The 17,945-nt window shown below is 33.4% G+C and overlaps 1 protein-coding gene across 4 annotated transcripts in view; it reads right to left on the bottom strand.

The window, feature by feature from the left end:
• Positions 1 to 17,945, bottom strand: part of LOC111148268 (poly(A) RNA polymerase D4, non-canonical) — a 68,984-nt gene that overhangs the window by 19,513 nt on the left and 31,526 nt on the right. For all 4 annotated transcript variants that reach the window (XM_022504736.1, XM_022504733.1, XM_022504735.1 and 1 more), the window contains 3 exons: positions 11,637 to 11,713; positions 10,855 to 10,983; positions 5,601 to 5,644 (listed from right to left, as the gene is read on the bottom strand). In XM_022504736.1, coding sequence (XP_022360444.1) covers positions 5,601 to 5,644; positions 10,855 to 10,983; positions 11,637 to 11,713 — 250 coding nt within the window. The remainder of the gene's footprint in view (positions 1 to 5,600; positions 5,645 to 10,854; positions 10,984 to 11,636; positions 11,714 to 17,945) is intronic.

Here is a 17,945-nt window from a genome sequence, read left to right as displayed (position 1 = left end):
ACGACAAAGAAATTACAACCTAAATCCACGGAAAACCAACTTAACTGACACAATGTAACATCTATTTATTAAAGCATTTGAGGTGGGGATTACTGATACTTACTGTTGTATGGTTTGTTTGTTTGTTTTTTTTTAAAGATTTTATTTATTTATTGGACAGAGAGAGATCACAAGTAGGCAGAGAGGCAGGCAGAGAGAGAGAGGAGGAAGCAGGCTCCCCACCAAGGAAAGAGCCTGACGCGGGGCTCGATCCCAGGACTCCGGGATCATGACCTCAGCCGAAGGCAGAGGCTTTAACCCTCTGAGCCACCCAGGCGCCCCTGTTGTATGTTTTTCAAGTGGGGAAGACATCTTTATTACTTTTTAAAGTTATATCTTATTTGGGGCCTCTAATAACCAAATTTATAATGACTTAATTCCTGAAAACATTTTTGAAGATATGTATCTTCCTTTCCTTCCAATACCAAGTTAAGAAAAATTTTAATGGGCAACCCCTAGAAAAACAACTACAAAGTCTCACTTTTTTACTCATACAAATGCCTACCAAAAATGGAAAGACATTTTTTGCCAAATTCTATTATTTCTTGATCTGTGCCATAATATCTTACCTTCAAAGTTTGAAATTTGGACAATTAAGCACTTTCTGGAATAAATTAGATTGGCTAAACTTTCACTTGGTAACTGTTCTTTAAAAAGATAGATGCCTTAGGGGAACCTGAGTGGCTCAGTCAGTTAGGCAGCCGACTCTTTATTTTGGCTCAGTTCAGGAGATCAGGGTCATGAGGTGGGCCCTGCACTCAGCATGGAGTCTACTTGAGATTCTCTCTCTTCCTTGCCCTCTGCCCCACCACCTGCTTGTGTATAGGCACTTACGCACTCTCTCTCTCAATAAATTTATTCCCTAACCTAATTTTTTGAAGATTTTTTTTTTAAGGTTTTATGTATTTATTTGAAAGAGAGAGCCACAGCAAGAGAGGGAACACAAGCAGGGGGAGTGGGAGAGGGAGAAGCAGGCTTCCCACTGACCAGGAAGCCCAATGTGGGGCTTGATCCCAGGACCCTGGGACCATGACCTGAGCTGACGGCAGACACTTAACAAGGGAGCCATCCAGGCGCCCCTTATTTTATTTTAGAGAGAGGGAGTGGGCGAGTGGGATGAGAGGCAGAGGGATAGAGAGAGAAGGGAAGCCGACTCCCTGCGTTGAGCTCCACGATCAGCTCAGAGTCTATTTGTGATTCTCCCCCTCTGTCTGCCCCTTCTCCTGTGTGTGCACACACGTACAAACTCTCTAAATAAATACTCTTTTTTAAAAAAAATATACACGCCTTAAATGAAGGATGACTATTTCCTAAACTCCAAGCAAACAAAGTTCCACACTATTCCAACAATATGAATTATTAGGCCCTGGATATAAATGTTGAGGAAGGTCTCAAAGAAAAAGATACCTGATATGGAGTACTTAAGCAGAGTTCTGACTGAACAGAGAAAGGGCTAAATGATATATTGAAGTTCTACCAAGCTTTAATTGTATGCAGATTACCACTAATCTGTTACCAGATTTTAACATGTTAAAGACTGATCATTAAATTCTTTAAATTATATTTGCTTTTAAAGTTTTTGATAGTTTTTGGAAGCTTCTAAAGTTTTGAAATCAACATAAATATCATAAAGTAGAAGTACTATAATGAAGTGGTTACGAGCATGAGCTTAGGTGTCAGATCTAGCTTTGAAACCTATTAGCTATATGAACTTAATCGAGTTTACTTAGCTTTCCTAATGTTCGGCTTCTTCATCTCAAGTTACTTAGCTTTCCTAATGTTCGGCTTCTTCATCTATAAAAAAATAACTACTCATAGAACTGTAATGAGGATTAAATGATAACACTGTATGTAAAGCACAGCAGCAATAGTATTACCTATATATTAATTATTTAGTATACGCCAGGCATCATTATTGTAACTGTACCATTCATAATAATGCAGTATGGTTACCTCCTGAAATAATGTATTATTTCAAAATTAACTTCCTTATAACTTTTAACATTTAAGTAATATCAACTTTATTTTTTTTAAGGTATTTATTTATTTATTTGACAGAGATCACAAGTAGGCAGAGAGGCAGGCAGAGAAAGAGGAGGAAGCAGGCTCCCCGCTGAGCAGAGCGCCAGATGTGGAGCTCGATCCCAGGACCCCGAGATCAAGACCTGAGCCAAAGGCAGAGGCTTTAACCCACTGAGCCACCCAGGTGCCCCAAGTAATATCAACTTTAAAAGATGTTTTTTATCATTAAAACTGACTTCACCAAAATGTTTAAATTTGTCTTTTCAAAGATATTCATTTATAGCCTGTTTTATATAACTAAAATCCTTCAACATATTATATGCATTTTAAAACTAAAAAGAGTTGCTATATCTCTATGTGTATAAATATGTATATATGTAAAATTTAATATACTTTCAATACATAGCTGCACAGAGTAACTCTACATTCTCAGAATTCCTAATCTCACAACCATAAAGATGGCTTTCTGGAATATGAAGATACTGTTAGGGAAACAAACAAATATAAGCTATCTCATAAATCTCCACCTAGCATGAATCTGGGTAAGTCTCATAATATGCTCACATTAAAATAAAGATCCCTTCATAAGCTTAACCTAAGTTTATATATTTAAACACTCTCAACTTCATTGTTTTAACTCAACAGTTAATACTCTATCACTCATGTTGCTTTTTCAAGTCAAAAGAATTAAGTAGTAATAATAATGCTACATTATGATAAAGCTTTTGAAGATAAAGATATGGTTATAGTCTTTCATTCTTTTCTTTCCTAATTTAGTATTCTAACTGAACTGAAACACCATACGCATTTTTAAAATAAATATATTACCATAAATTTGAGAAAATATGAAAATAACTTTAAAAAGCATAATACATTGAATAAATGTTATTGTATTCAAAGTTTTTATCCTATTTTTTAATTCTATTTAACTATATTAGAGAAGCTCAAAATTTAAAAGAACTTTGTTCCCTTGTAAAATAACAAAGTTTTTTTTGTCACTATAAAGTTTTAAGTCATTCTCAAATTGATATAAGCTAAAATTCTAACATGTTGTTCTTAAAGAAAGGTAAATCTGTACAGGAACAATCAGATACATTCAAACAAAATGTAATAAGCAACAAATATTAGATGAAATGATATATTAGTAAACAGTATAATTTTGTCTTAGGCAGCACAGAATGAGAGAAAAAAATAACAGTTTCTGGATCCATAATTTGTGACTATAAAGCTTGAATTAATAATGTAACATTCCTAAGACTTAGTTTCTTCACATGTGAATCAAGGATAATACTATACTAGATAGTACTAGGATTAAGGATAATGTATATAAAATTCATACAGTGCTAACATAAAACAGATACTAAATAAGTGACAGTTATTAGTAGTAAGAAATAAGCTGATTTGTCTATTCTATTAGCTGGACTACTGAGAAAAGTCCTCTACTGATCAATCACCTACAGGTTTCAGATACAATTTACAATCCTTTTAGAGTGGATATTAAGTCCTTACCCATGTAAGCATCAACCTTATAGTAAAGATAATGTACTTTAAATATTTATGACAATGTGACCACACCTGAAAGCAAATTAAGACATCCTTAAATCTAGCAAGTCTTGCTATTAGTATTTTTTAAGGCCTTGGGGCTGGACTAAATCTATTTCCCTATTATAGGTATAGAAATACAATTATTAGCAAAACAGGGGTGGAGAGTATAGAGTAAGAGATGGTGTATGCGAAGAGAAGTCAGGACTCCAACATGGGGGAAAGCTAGATAATGAAAAACATGAAACAAAAGTGAAAAAAAATGAGGCTCTTCAAACTAGAACATACCAGTAAGAACCTGGATATCATAATAAAAGCAATATGTCTGTTCTGTTCTCCAACATAGTGCATTAAATTGAGATTTCCTTAGTATTTTATATTACTAAAAAGAGTTCATGCAGCGAGGGTTTTAAGTGGGATTTCTGTAGAAACATCTATTCCATACACAATAATAGACTCTTTAAAAGTAAGTTTAACTATTAGCTGTTTTGTATGCTAAAAAAATATACACAGTTCTTTCTATACTGAAACTTAGGTCTTAACCAAAAAGTTGAGAAAAAAAATGAAATTGTAAACACCCAGTTATCATCTTTGACCTTTCTGTATATGCTAAAGAATCAATACTTTATTGAAGGGAGAAAACCATTCAAGGATAAGGCCAAAAGTTCAAGTTACTTTTATGTCTACACTTACTGATGCTTTCATTTTCGTGTTTATGAAAGCATAAATACTGATCCTTAGAAATAACTGAAATTCATTGTAATAGTTCTTCATAACAGCAGAAATTAGTTTTCAAAATGAGGAAGATAAGATATCCAGATTCCAAAAAATTCTTATAGATATTGTCTTTACCAGATGACTCACTACAAACTGGGAAGCCCCCACTACAGCAAAACTCTATTACAGTACACCTTTATTATCCAGCACCCTGAATGTATGCATTACATTAAGAACCTATGTTCAAAAACAAACACGTCAGTTCTTCTCAATTATCAAAGATTAAGTTATATTTAATTTAGATTCCACATCAAGTAGATTTATATTTTATACGATACAGGCAGAATAAGTATGTCTTTTGAAAACTTATCACTCAAGCTAGAAATTACATTTTCCAATTTGACTAGTAAGTTTAGAAAACAGTTCTTTCTATAAGTTTACAAAACAGGTAAAAATTACACAGTTTCAGAAGGTTAAACATTCTAAACAGCTTAAATATCATTCCAAATAAAACCAGGAATAAGGATGACTATGGAGGAAAACAGAAACAGTAGGACTGTAAAACAAGGGAACAGAATTCTGGAAAAAAGAACACAAAAAACTGGAAAAGAAACAACAGTATAAAAGATTGTGAATATGTATACTAACCTAGGTTTTTCTAAACTCAAACTGAGTACATACCAAACTTTTTCTAAAAGCACCCTTTACTTCTTTAATGTTCCCAATTAACTTCAGGAGTCTTAATATTGTGCATAGAAATAGTGTACTGATATTACTTCTCTTGGTTTATTGGTAAAATCAAATGAAAGATAAAATGATTATTCAATTGTTCAAATTCTTAGTTTTCCCCCCTGCTTTCACAGTATACATACATTGGCCTGAAAACTTCTGAGTTAGTAACTAAAGAAATGCTATAAAACTGTATTTGAAAATAGCATGAAGAAAACTAGAATAAGCCTAACTGAAGCCTAACTGAGCCTTACCAACTGAGTATATTTAATTGCTATTAGTGATAATCATGAACATCACGTGAAAAATTCTACCATTTACATAAATGACCAGGCTATCTGCCAATAATCAAATAAAATATCAGTCTTTCAAAAAAGTATATGAAATATTTTTAATGTACTAGTCGCCAACTCCTCAGCCTATACAGAAAATGTTATCATATACTTAGAAGGTAACTATTACACCTTTTATAGTCACATTAATACTGCATATAATAGTTCCACATATACTTGTCATAATATGTATTATAATAATTTATAAGAAACACTTACTGGGTAAATTTTTTGGATGGATGGAAGGATGGGTTCAGGTAGGGCTATAAAAAAAAAAAGTTTAAAGCTTCCGTGATTCACATAATTCATTTTACAAAGCAATAATTTGTCAGCTATACCCCAGGCTTAAGGGTTTCTGCTTAAATTCAATAGTTTCCATATATTTTGTGAATTCTGATCCCTAAAAATTTCAATTCCAAATATACCTAAGTTGATAACTTAAGGTTTATTAATAAATTATGTATATTTCTATGTAAACCAATGTTCCTTACATGGTTTTAGAAAAACAGGCCATCAATGAACACACATCATTTGGTCCAACATCAGACACACACACGAAATAAGCAAGACAAGGATTGATTGACTGTTCTACAGATGTTGAATGAACATTGTTAAAATGGATGTAGCTATCAAAAAGAAAATTTTTAAATACAGTCCAATGATACTGTATCATGAAAGAACAACAGCTATATCATAACTGTCCCTTTATTTTTAATTCTCATAAATAATAATGTCAAAATTTAATAGTTTCAGGAGACAGATTTGCTGGGGGCAAAAAACTGGAAAAAAAAATCTTTAACTTCACAAATTTTTAAAAAGAAGGTCTCAGCAAAGTTTAGAAATATATATCAGGATATTTATACCAATTTGCCATAAAAAATAAAAATTTCATATAAGGGACTCATTATTTCATATGTGATTTTCTTTTCAATTGTCATTCTTCATTCTCCAATAGCTTAACTAAAATCCAACTTCATGAAATGCATTAACAATAATTTCACATCATTACAGTATAAAGGGAAGAACATGAAAGGCAAAGTGCTTAATATTCACAATTTAAAAAACTATAAAATACAATGTCTTGAGTAAGGTAAGACACAAGTAATGTATTTTCAAGATTTCTTTAAGATTAAAGACAAAATATAATACTATAAAAGCTATGTATTTGAAGAATTAGAAATACATTGTAATAATTAAGTAAATTCAGTAACCATCATTACCTTTAATTTGCAATTTAGCAAAAACCTTTTTAAATGACTTCTGAATACATTAATAATATACACATAATCAACCATTATTACCAACTTACATAACCTCCAACTATGATTATAAATGTATAAATTCCTATTGCATAGTATTTAAATGTTTCTTCTGTATCATGCTTCATTCCGAAGTTGAAATTAAAATAAAATTCCATGATATTCTGGAATGTTCACAGTGTGCAACTGAGGGGGAAAACTTATTACTTACCAGAACCACTCTTAGGAAGTAAAAATATTTTTTTCCCAGAGGCATTCAAGTGCTCAAAATTCTAGAAGATCCTACAAATAAACTCAAGCCCCAGTTACCTTAATTCTAAAAATCTTTATATTCATATAACATTTTAATGACTTTCTAATAATTTTTGCTATAATACAGAAGTCAAACTAGAAACTCTTACTAGAAATTAGTTTAATTAAAAACCTGAATTCCTTTCTCACTGAATACTCCTAGTAAAATAAAATTATAATTTAAAAAATGACAAAGAAGGTTATGGAGAATTAGAAAAAACCTTACCTCATTCTAGAATCATAACTAGAATGCTAGAAGAGAAAAACAAGTACTAACCCCTGGGGTAGGGTCTTTTATTAGACCAAGAGCCTTTAAAAATAAGCAATTTGAGGGGCACCTGGGTGGCTCAGTCAGTTAAGCACCTCTTTTGATTGTGGCTCAGTCATGATCTCAAGGTCATGGGATCAAGCACCACATGGGGCTCCACACTGAGTGTGGAGATTGCTTAAGATTCTCTCTCCCAAGCCCTCTACTCCTCTCCCACTCTCACTTTCTCTCACATGTGCCTTCCCTCTCTCGGTCTCAAAATAAACAAATAATATAAAAAGTAAGTAAAAGAACTAATAAGCAATTTGGAAATTCTGGGGGGCAGGGGTATCACTCATAAATCCCATGTCTGACAACCTTACAGATTTAAAAACACTAGTCACTTGTGAAAAGAAACAGAAGAAACCTCATTTACAGTGGAGTGAGGAAGTCCTGAAAGGGAATACAGTATACCCTGCATTCCCTAATAAAAAGAAGTTTACTTCACATACCCCAGCAGGATGAAGAAAAAATTTTTCCTTGTCCAGCAACAGCCCAGCCAATGAGAAATAGCCCCATCCATCTTCTTCCCCTACCTCTATAAAGGCAAGTCCCTGGCCTCCATTCTCTGGACTTGCCAATGGTTGGGTCACCATTTTGATTGTACTGAACTTCAATTCCTCTGTTATTCTTGAATAAACTCATTGTGTCAGTAAAAAAAAAATTGGCTCTTTTGTTTTTTCAAGGCCAACACATTAAGAGCAACTGATGTACTGTGGCAGTTACTTACTAACACTATCCTCATAGTAACCTCAAAGCCTTCAGAGTAGTTTTTCAAAGTTTATTTTACTCAAAGCAAAACACATTCAGAAAGAATCTGGCTATAACATCTATTTTTACTTCAAAATTCTGGACTGCAATCTTTTAAATTTCTCTCTCGAAAGCTTTATATAAAATAAAACTTAGTATTGCAGTATCTGATCAATTGATAACACTTTCAGAATAACTATTCTGCTAAGATTTTATTTTTGCTTCCATTTCAGATGAGGGTTTTCTGGTCAAGCCCCCACAGATTTATATATATAAACATTCCATTATGATTCATCAAAAATTTAAAAAAAAAAAAAAAAGCTTATCTTCGACAACACTAAGCAACAATTCTGACACAATTTAAAATGCCTGAGATAGGGGGCACCTGGGTGGCTCAGTGGGTTAAAGCCTCTGCCTTCGGCTCAGGTCATGATCCCAGGGTCCTGGGATCAAGCCTCACACTGGGCTCTCTGCTCAGTGGCGAGCCTGCTTCCCCTTCTCTCTCTGCCTGCCTCTCTGCCTACTTGTGATTTCTCTCTCTGTCAAATAAATAAAGAAAATCTTTAAAAAAAAAAAAAATGCCTGAGATAGTTCTGTACCTAGTAACATGGTAAATATTCTATGAATAGTAATTTGTATCATTATTTCTAACCAGTTGATACTTCTGCCTTTTTATTAATTACTAATCTTAGATTGCCATTAAAAGCTCTTCTCATCAGGTTTTTACCCCTCATACTTTCATCAGTCACCTTTCAAGCATACATAGTCTCTTACTGACTGTTGAAATTCATCCGAGGAAATGCTTTAATCTTTTTCAACCTTTCTACATTCAGAAGACTGTTCCCTTTCTCTATTCATGGCAAGAAAGACAATAAAAGTATGTATGAAGTTAAATAAAACCTAAAGGTCCATCCAATCCAGCTATTCCTGTTATAGATAAGAATATTAAGATCAGAAAGGTAAAGTAATTTGGCCAAAATCATAAACATTACTTCACCATGGCATGACTGGAACTGCCCAAGACATCCTGCAGACTCCTGTATGACAAAAAAAAAAAAAAAAAAAAATGCAGCTACTTATTTCAATCTAATTTCTTCTAGTAAGGGGCAGCTTAAATTTGCCAAATAATAGAGTTATACTTTAGCTCTGCATAGGTAAGGTCCTTTAACAAAAGATCCAGAAACGGTTCATGAGAAAGTCATTAATTAAAAACCATCTCGGTAAACGGGACTTTGTCAAAAATAAAATATGCTTAAATACGTTAGCAAAATTTTAGCATGATTTCTTAACACTGGTAAAATACTAACACCAGAACTTTCAACTCACTTGCCAAACCACCGTGGGGAATCTGTGATTAAAGTATATTTTTCTTCCCTCCCCCCCCCCAAGATTTATCTATTTGAAAAAGAGAAAAGGGGAGAGGGAAAAAAATCTCAAGCAGATTCCCTGCCAAGCATAGAGCCTGACTCGGTGCTCAATCCCACCACCTTGAGATCACGGACCTGAGCTGAAATCAAGAGTCCAACAACTAACAGACTGAGCCACCCAGGCATCCCTAAAGTACATCTTTCTAAAGAAGGCAATTAAACTAAAATTTCTAATGTAACCCATAAAAATAGAAGGAAAGGACACATATTACAGATGTTCATACATGTTAAATGCTGTAGTCATATCTAATTTTTAAATCATAACTAGGGTCTATTCATTTTTTAGTTTCAGTTGCAACTTAAAAAGTACACTTGACTAAACCTAAACAACTCTGATAAATTTTTGGCACATAACTTCTCAATATTTATATACATATGTGTATATATATAGAAACTCTAATACAGATACTATTTTTAAAATAAAATTGGTATCAGGTTGCATATAAGAGTGTATCATGGGTATTATATCATTAAATATCCTAAAAGCATCACTTTTGGCTAACATTATAATTAATTCCATCATAACATATCCATTCTTAAAAACTTAAGATTATTTTGAATCTTCTGTTATCTCAATAAACACAATCAAAATCAGCCTGATATATAAATCCATACACGTATCCCTGATATTACCTTGGGATTAATTCCTAGAAATGCAATCACTGAATAACACTGAGTCAAAGGGTATGAACATAAATATTACAACACTGCTTCCTCAACTATGGAAACATCATTAGCCCAGAACAGATCAGACCCTAAACATCCTGATAAAGGGTCTTCTATTACAGTAACATCAAGTCTTTTAACCAATTTCCATGCCACCTCACAATGAATTAAACTTCTTTGACCAAAAAGAAAATCCTCTCTCAAGTGAAAAATAAAAAAACATGATGAATGGTGCTTGAGCTTATTTTTACAGACCTTCTGAACATGCACATGCCTCAATATAATGGGTCCACAACACAGTAGTAGAAGTTCTTTGAATATAAAATACTGAAAAACTGTCAAAAAAATAAAAAACACAGTAAAACTTCCTTTATAATGTTTTCCAGGGAATAACATTTCTTCCATTTTTTGTGGGGGGAGGAAGGGTTGGGCAGAGAGAAAGGGAGAGCGAGATCCTTAAGCTTGAGCCATAAGTACTTTCCAAAAAGTACTTCAGCTTGACATGAGGCTTGATCTCACAACCCTGACATCACGACCTGAGCCAAGATCAAGAGTCGGACACTTAGCTGACTGAGCCACCCAGGCACCCCCAGGAATAATATTTCTAAAACATCTGTTCAAAGCAACAAATTAGGAAACATGGTTTTCTGGGCTTTAGAAAGAACTTTTTAAAACAATGCTGTTTGAAGACAGAGTCAACAGAGAAGACATCATAATGAAGTTTAACTGTGTTTTCATTTTAAAAATTGGGGAAAAAAAACGAAAATACTTACTTTGTAAATAGTGCAAAACCATCAATACAAGACTATAGCTGCTTAAAGTACCACGACTGGCATCATTTATTTCATGGTGACTCGCCCACTTCTTAATCACCAGTACTAATGGACGAACTCGATTTTCAACTGAAAGTAAAATTAAAACTTAAAAATGGTAAGAAAATATTATGGTTTCTTTGAAAGCTTCTATCATTTCCCAACTACAACAAAAAGAACATTGCCTCCCTATTTATTAAACACTTTGTTCACCGTAAACGTGTCTTGCTTTTAAAAGGTATCTTAGTCACCTTTTAAAGATTACCATTAAAATTTGTTTTATTGACCTGTAACTCTAGTAGTATATAATTTAGTGTAGCAATTTTTATAAATATAATAAAAGACACTATACATAAACATAATTAAACAGATGTCAGTATTTATTACAAACATCTTTAAAAAGGAATAAAGAGTAGGGGGTTAGGGGAGTAGGAAAAGAATAAATGAAACAAGATGGGATCAGGAGGGAGACAAACCAAAAAAGACTCTTAATCTCACAAAACAAACTGAGGGTTGCTGGGGGGGCGCGGTAGGGAGAGGGTGGTGGGGTTACGGACATTGGGGAAGGTATGTGCTATGGTGAGTGCTATGAAGTGTGTAAACCTGGCAATTCACAGACCTATACCCCTGGGGCTAATAATACATTATATGTTAATTAAAAAATTTAAAAATTTAAAATAAAAAAAAGGAATAAAGAATGAAGGATAGAGAAGCTGGTAATTATTTGGAAATAAAAAACTTACGGTATGCATAAGTTCTGAGAAGGAATGTGTTTCTTATTCCAACAATATTGTTTACATTCAAGTCGAATTCCACACAACTATGAAGAAGAGAGAAAAACACCTTAGCTCAAGTGTTTTTAAACATTAGCTCAAATGTTTTTGAACAAACTCCCTTGTAACTAAATTAATATTCATCTACCCCATCATGCAAAAATAGCATGAGCCCAAAGGCCAAATACTTTAAAATGAGGCACTAAAGAAGTAAGAATACATACTCAGTACATATGAGTAAGTGTATATTAAAAATATAAAACAGGATTACAGTTGCAAGATCCATAATGTACTACTAAGGCTCCAATTATACTTAATAAAACAAATTTTAAAATTTTGCAGTCCTTTACAGATAAACAAAATTATGTGACCAAAAAACATTTCTGGCCAAATTATCCTACTGAGTTATATACCCTCAACTAATTTGGAATTAAAGCAACATTGCTTTAAAACAATAGAAATAAAATCATAAAGTACAGGTAGAAAAAATAGAAGGCTATACATTATATTCCCTCCAAAAAGGGTAAGACATAAATAAGATATAAATTATAATATCATACCAAATTTAGCTACTGATAATCTGGGAAGAACAGTGAAACACATAACAGAAGGGTTAATTCTTTGAAAGCAAAGATACCACACAATTTGCAATTTAGAAAATAGGGCATTAATGATGGGATCTACAAAGAAAGCCTAAACCCAAAATAAAAGGGAAGATTAATGAAAATTACATTATGAGGTCCAACTTCTTCTGCACACTGAGTTTTTCTATGAAAAGACTGCTTAAAATAAAAACAAAATTCCTTTCTACAAACTTTTAATTACAAAATCTGAAATTTACCAATTCAGGTTTTCTTGTTTTGGGAAATGAAACCCTATAATCTTTCAACTAAACATGCATAGTAGTATTACCACTTCAGATATCATATATATTTGTCTTCGGGAAACTTACAGCAACAATGAAGATACATTCTCTAATTGTGTCTGTGCAAGGCTAATACTGAAACCAGTCTGCAATTCCTCTATATAACTCAATACAGAGGAAAAAACAGAAGGAAACCAGTTTGCAATTAAAAGCTTTTCCAAAAATAGGATTTCAGAGCTTTAAAAATATCCACAGTACTTGCTTCAAATTCTAATTCTGGAAATACTAAAGTAATCCTATATATATGGCAAAAAGTTTACATAAAAAATGCTTATTCTAACAGGGGAATAAGTAAGTTAATCACAACATATTCACTCAATGAAATACTACTGTAAAGCCATAAAAATGAAGCCAGAAAATAATCAATGGTATAAACAAATATCCATGACATATGATTAAATAAAAAAGTATAATCTCAATTTTAATTTCAAAAACTCTTATGCATTCATATGCATAGAAGAGGGACTAAAAGTTTTATACCAAAATGTTAGTATCACTTATCTTTGAGTGTTAAAAGTAGACTTTTTTTAAAAAAATGGTCTGTATATGGGGTGCCTGAGTGGCTCAGTGGGTTAAGCCTCTGCCTTTGGCTCAGGTCATGATCTCAGGGTCCTGGGATCAAGCCCCGCATCGGGCTCTCTGCTCAGCAGGGAGCTTGCTTCCACCCCCCCACCCCCCTGCCCCCGCTCTGCCTGCCTCTCTGCCTACTTGTGCTCTCTCTCTCTCTCTGTCAAATAAATAAATAAAATCTTTAAAATGGTCTGTATAGAGAATATAAAATGGTGTTTATAAAGAATACTTAAAAATGAAAAAAGCTTGTTTAATAATCTTAAATAGAAAAAGAAACGCACCCAACACAGGAAGGACCACCCAAATACTTAAAACAGTTAATAACAAACATAAAGGAAATAATCAACAGCAATACAGTAACAGTGGGGGACTTTAAAACCCCATTTACATCAATGGACAGAGCATCCAAACAGAAAATAAACAAGGAAACAGTGGCTCTGAATAACACATTAGGCCAGATGGATTTACCAGATATATTCAGAACATTCCATCCTAAAACAGCAGAATACACATTATTTTCAAGTGCACACGGAAGTTTCCAGAACAGATCATATATTAGGCAACAAAACAAGTCTCAACAAATTAAAAAAGACCTAAGTCATTCCATGCATCTTTTCTGACCACAATGCTATGAAACAAAAATCAACCACAAGAAAAAAATCTGGAAAAAGCACAAACAAATGGAGATTAAATAACATGCTACCAAACAATGACTGGGTCAACCAAAACAAAACCAAAGAGGAAATCAAAAAATACACAGAGACAAGTGAAAATGAAAACACAATGACCAAGAATCTCTGTAAAGCAGCAAAAGTGGTTCTAAAGGGGAAGTTTATAGCAACATAGGCCTACCTCAAAAAGTAATAAAAATCTCAAATAAACAACCTAACCTTACACCTAAACAAGCTAGAAAAAGAACAAAACCCCAAAACCAGTAGAAGGAAAGGAACAATAAAGATTAGAGCAGAAATAAATGAAATAAAAACTCAAACAAAAAACAATAGAACAGATGAGTGAAACCAGGAGTTGGTTCTTTGAAAAGATCAACAAACTTGAGAAACCTTTAGCCAGACTCCTCAAAAAATAAAAATAAAAAAGAGCGGGGCCGCCTAGGTGGCTCAGTCAGTTGGGCGTCTGCCTTCAGCTCAGGTCATGATCCCAGTGTCCTAGGATTGAGTCCCGCATCTAGCTCCTTGCTCAGCTGGGAGCCTGCTTCTTCCTCTGCCCGCCGCTCCCCCTGCTTGTATTCTCTCTCTCTCGGACAAATAAATAAATGAAATCTTTAAAAAAAAAAAAGCATACTCAAACAAAATCACAAATGAAAAAGGAGAAATAACAACACGGCAGAAATACAAAGGATTTTAAGAGAATATTATGAAAAATTATATGACAACAAATTGGACAATCTAAAAGAAATGGATAAATTCCCAGAAACCTATAATCTCCCAAAACTGAATCAGAAAGAAACAGAAAATTTGAATAGTCCAATTACCAGCAATGAGATTAAATTAGTTATCAAAAAACTCCATAGAAATAAAAGTCCAGGACCAGAAGTCTTTACAGGTAAATTCTATCAAACATTCAAAGAACAGTTAATAAGTATGCTTTTCAAGCTATTCCAAAAAAAGAGAAGTAAAGGAAAACTTCCAAATTCATTCTATGAATCCTGCGATTACCCTGATACCAAAACTAGATAAAAACACTACAAAAAAAGAGAACTACAAGCCAGTATCTCTGATAAATACAGATGTAAAAATCCTCAACAAAATATTACTAAGCCAAATTTAACAATACATTAAAAAAGTCATTCATGACAATCAATTGGAATTTATTCCTGGGATGCAAAGGTGGTGCTCACTATTTGCAAATCAATAAATGTGACACATCACATCCATAAGAGAAAGACTAAAAACCATACCATCATTTCAATAGATGCAGCAAAAGCACATGACAAAGTACAACATCCAATTATATATAATAAAAACCCTCAACAAAATAGGTTTAAAGGGGACATACCTCACCATAATAAAGGCCATATACTGAAAAACCCACCACTAACATCATACTCAACAGTGAAAAACTGAGAGCTTTCCCCCTAAGAACAAGAAAAGGATGTTCACTCTAGCCACTAAATGTGAGACCTGGAACCATAAAAATCCTGAAGAGAGCACAGGCAGTAATTTCTCTCATATCAGCCATAGCAACATTTTTCTACATGTGTCTTCTGAGACAAGGTAAATAAAGGCAAAAATAAACTACATCAAAATAAAAAGCTTCTGTGCAGTAAGGAAACAATCATCAAAACTAAAACAACCTAGGGACGCCCGGGTGGCTCAGTTGGTTAAGCAGCTGCCTTCGGCTCAGGTCATGATCCCAGCGTCCTGGGATCGAGTCCCACATCGGGCTCCTTGCTCATCGGGGAGCCTGCTTCTCCCTCTGCCTCTGCCTGCCATTCTGTCTGCCTGTGCTTGCTCTCTTTCCCTCTCTCTCTCTGACAAATAAATAAATAAAATCTTAAAAAAAAAAAAAAAACTAAAACAACCTACTAAATGGGGGAAGATATTTACAAACAACTTATATAACTCAACACCCAAAAAACAAAATCCAATTTTAAAAAAATGGGCAGAAGACATGAACAGACATTTCTCCAAAGATATACAGATGGCCAACAAACATGTGAAAAAGATGCTCAACATCATTCTTCATCAGGGAAATGCAAATCAAAATCACAATCAGATATTACCTCACACTTGTCAGACTGGCTAAAATAAAAAATATATAAGAAACAGTAAGTGCTGGCAAGAAGGTGAAGAAAAAAGAACCCTTGTGCCCTGTTGGTGAGAATGCAAACTAAAGCAGGCACTGTAGAAAACAGTATGGAAGTTTCTCAAAAAATTAAAAATAGGACTATCCCATAATCCAGTCATCACATCACATTACTGGACATTTATACAAAGAATACAAAAACACTAATTTGAAAGGATATATGTACCCCAATATTAATTGCAGCATTATTTACAATAGCCAAGTTTGGAAGCAAACAAAATTTCCACCAAAAGATGATTGGAGATATACCTATCTATCTACATAGATTCATAGATAGATCTCACATATATGTGTCTATATATATACACAAACATACATAATGGAGTATTACTCAATCATAAAAAAAAAATCTTATTTGCAACAACATGGATGGAGTTACAAGAGTATAATAATACCAAGTGAACTAAGTCAATCAGAGAAAGACAAAGACCAATACCATATAATTGCACTCATGTGGAATAAAAAAAAAAAAAAAAAATGAACAAAGGAAAAACAAATGAGAGAGACAAACCAGGAAAAAGAGTCTCACCTATAGAGCACAAACTGATGGCTACCAGAGGGTAGATGGGTAGGGGAATGGGTGAAATAGGTGATGGGGATTAGAGCAGACTTATTATGATCAGCACTGAAAAATGCACAGAATTGTTGAATCACTATATTGTACACCTGAAACTAATATAGCTGTATGTCAACAATACTGGAATTAAAATTTAAAACTTAAAATAAAAGAGAGAAGGGGAGGGCACCTGGTTGATTCAGTCAGTTAAACATCTGACTCTCCATCTTAACCCCTAACACCTTGATGTTAGGGTTGTGAGTTCAAGCCCCACACTGGTATGGAGCCTACTTAAAAAAATTTTGTTTTTAATTAAAAAATTTTTTAAACTACAAAAAAAGGAAAGGAATAAAATTTTTATATGATTACTACAATCATATAGTTTTTAAAAATTGTAATAAGCTAATAGTTTTATTTATGTTTAGTTTATTCCCTATAAAGTGCTTTAGAAAACTCTACCATTATTTATTTGGCAAAAATTCAATAAATATTTATACATTGGATGGATATTTGGATGAATGGAGGGGAAGGTATGAGCCAAATCTAAGAATTTGTTTAAAATATATATATTCAAAAAAATAATAAAATAAAAAAAATTAAAAATATATATTCAGTCAATTCTAACTATTTGAGTAGGTATGCTCTACAACAGCACTGTAAACATTGAATTAATGAATACAAAACCACTGCTCCTAGGGGAAATAAGGGGTTAGGTTTCCACAAGCCTTCAGTCAAAACATTTTCATCAATTGATCAAAACATAACTCTTTTTTATGTGTTTCCATTTAAAGACAACTCATTCACTGACAATGAACTCATAGCCAAACCCACTGTAACTCATGCCTGAACAAAGCATATCTAATACATGTACTTCCTCCATAAGGCACATCACAGCTTTATATACATAAACAATAGACAGTAAGTCAGCACTATGCCAGGGGGCTATTTTAAACAGCAAAGGCACTCATAAAAAGTACCAAAATGTAAAAAATATGGCACTGAACTGGACGGTGAAAAGAATTATTTAACAATACAAAAGGTGAAACAAGAAGGCAAAGAGTCACATTCTTTAACCTCAGTTAGGAACCTGTGCATTGAGTGACTCAGAATTTTCTCCACTCTGCACATGGCTACAAATAACCATGATAGTGCTCCAGGGATCAATTTGGAGGGTTACCAAATAAATTTCATCAAGTAGGCAAATTCGTAAAGAATCCATGAATAATGAGGTTCAAGCATGTATATATTTGCACTTATATTTACTTAAAGAATTTCAGTATTACTTTTACAAAACTGGACTAGAAAACCTAATATTCACAATTCTATCTATTCTTTAGAAAACAAGACATCTTGTTTAACCAATGAAATAGTCAACACCTATTTACATTTTATGTTCAGATAT

Source organism: Enhydra lutris, unplaced genomic scaffold (assembly GCF_002288905.1).
Source record: "Enhydra lutris kenyoni isolate GAN:26980312 unplaced genomic scaffold, ASM228890v2 scaffoldscaffold19, whole genome shotgun sequence".
NCBI classification, from domain to species: Eukaryota; Metazoa; Chordata; class Mammalia; order Carnivora; family Mustelidae; genus Enhydra; species Enhydra lutris.
Note: the sequence above shows the minus strand (reverse complement) of the source record. Positions and strands in the feature narration are given on the sequence as shown.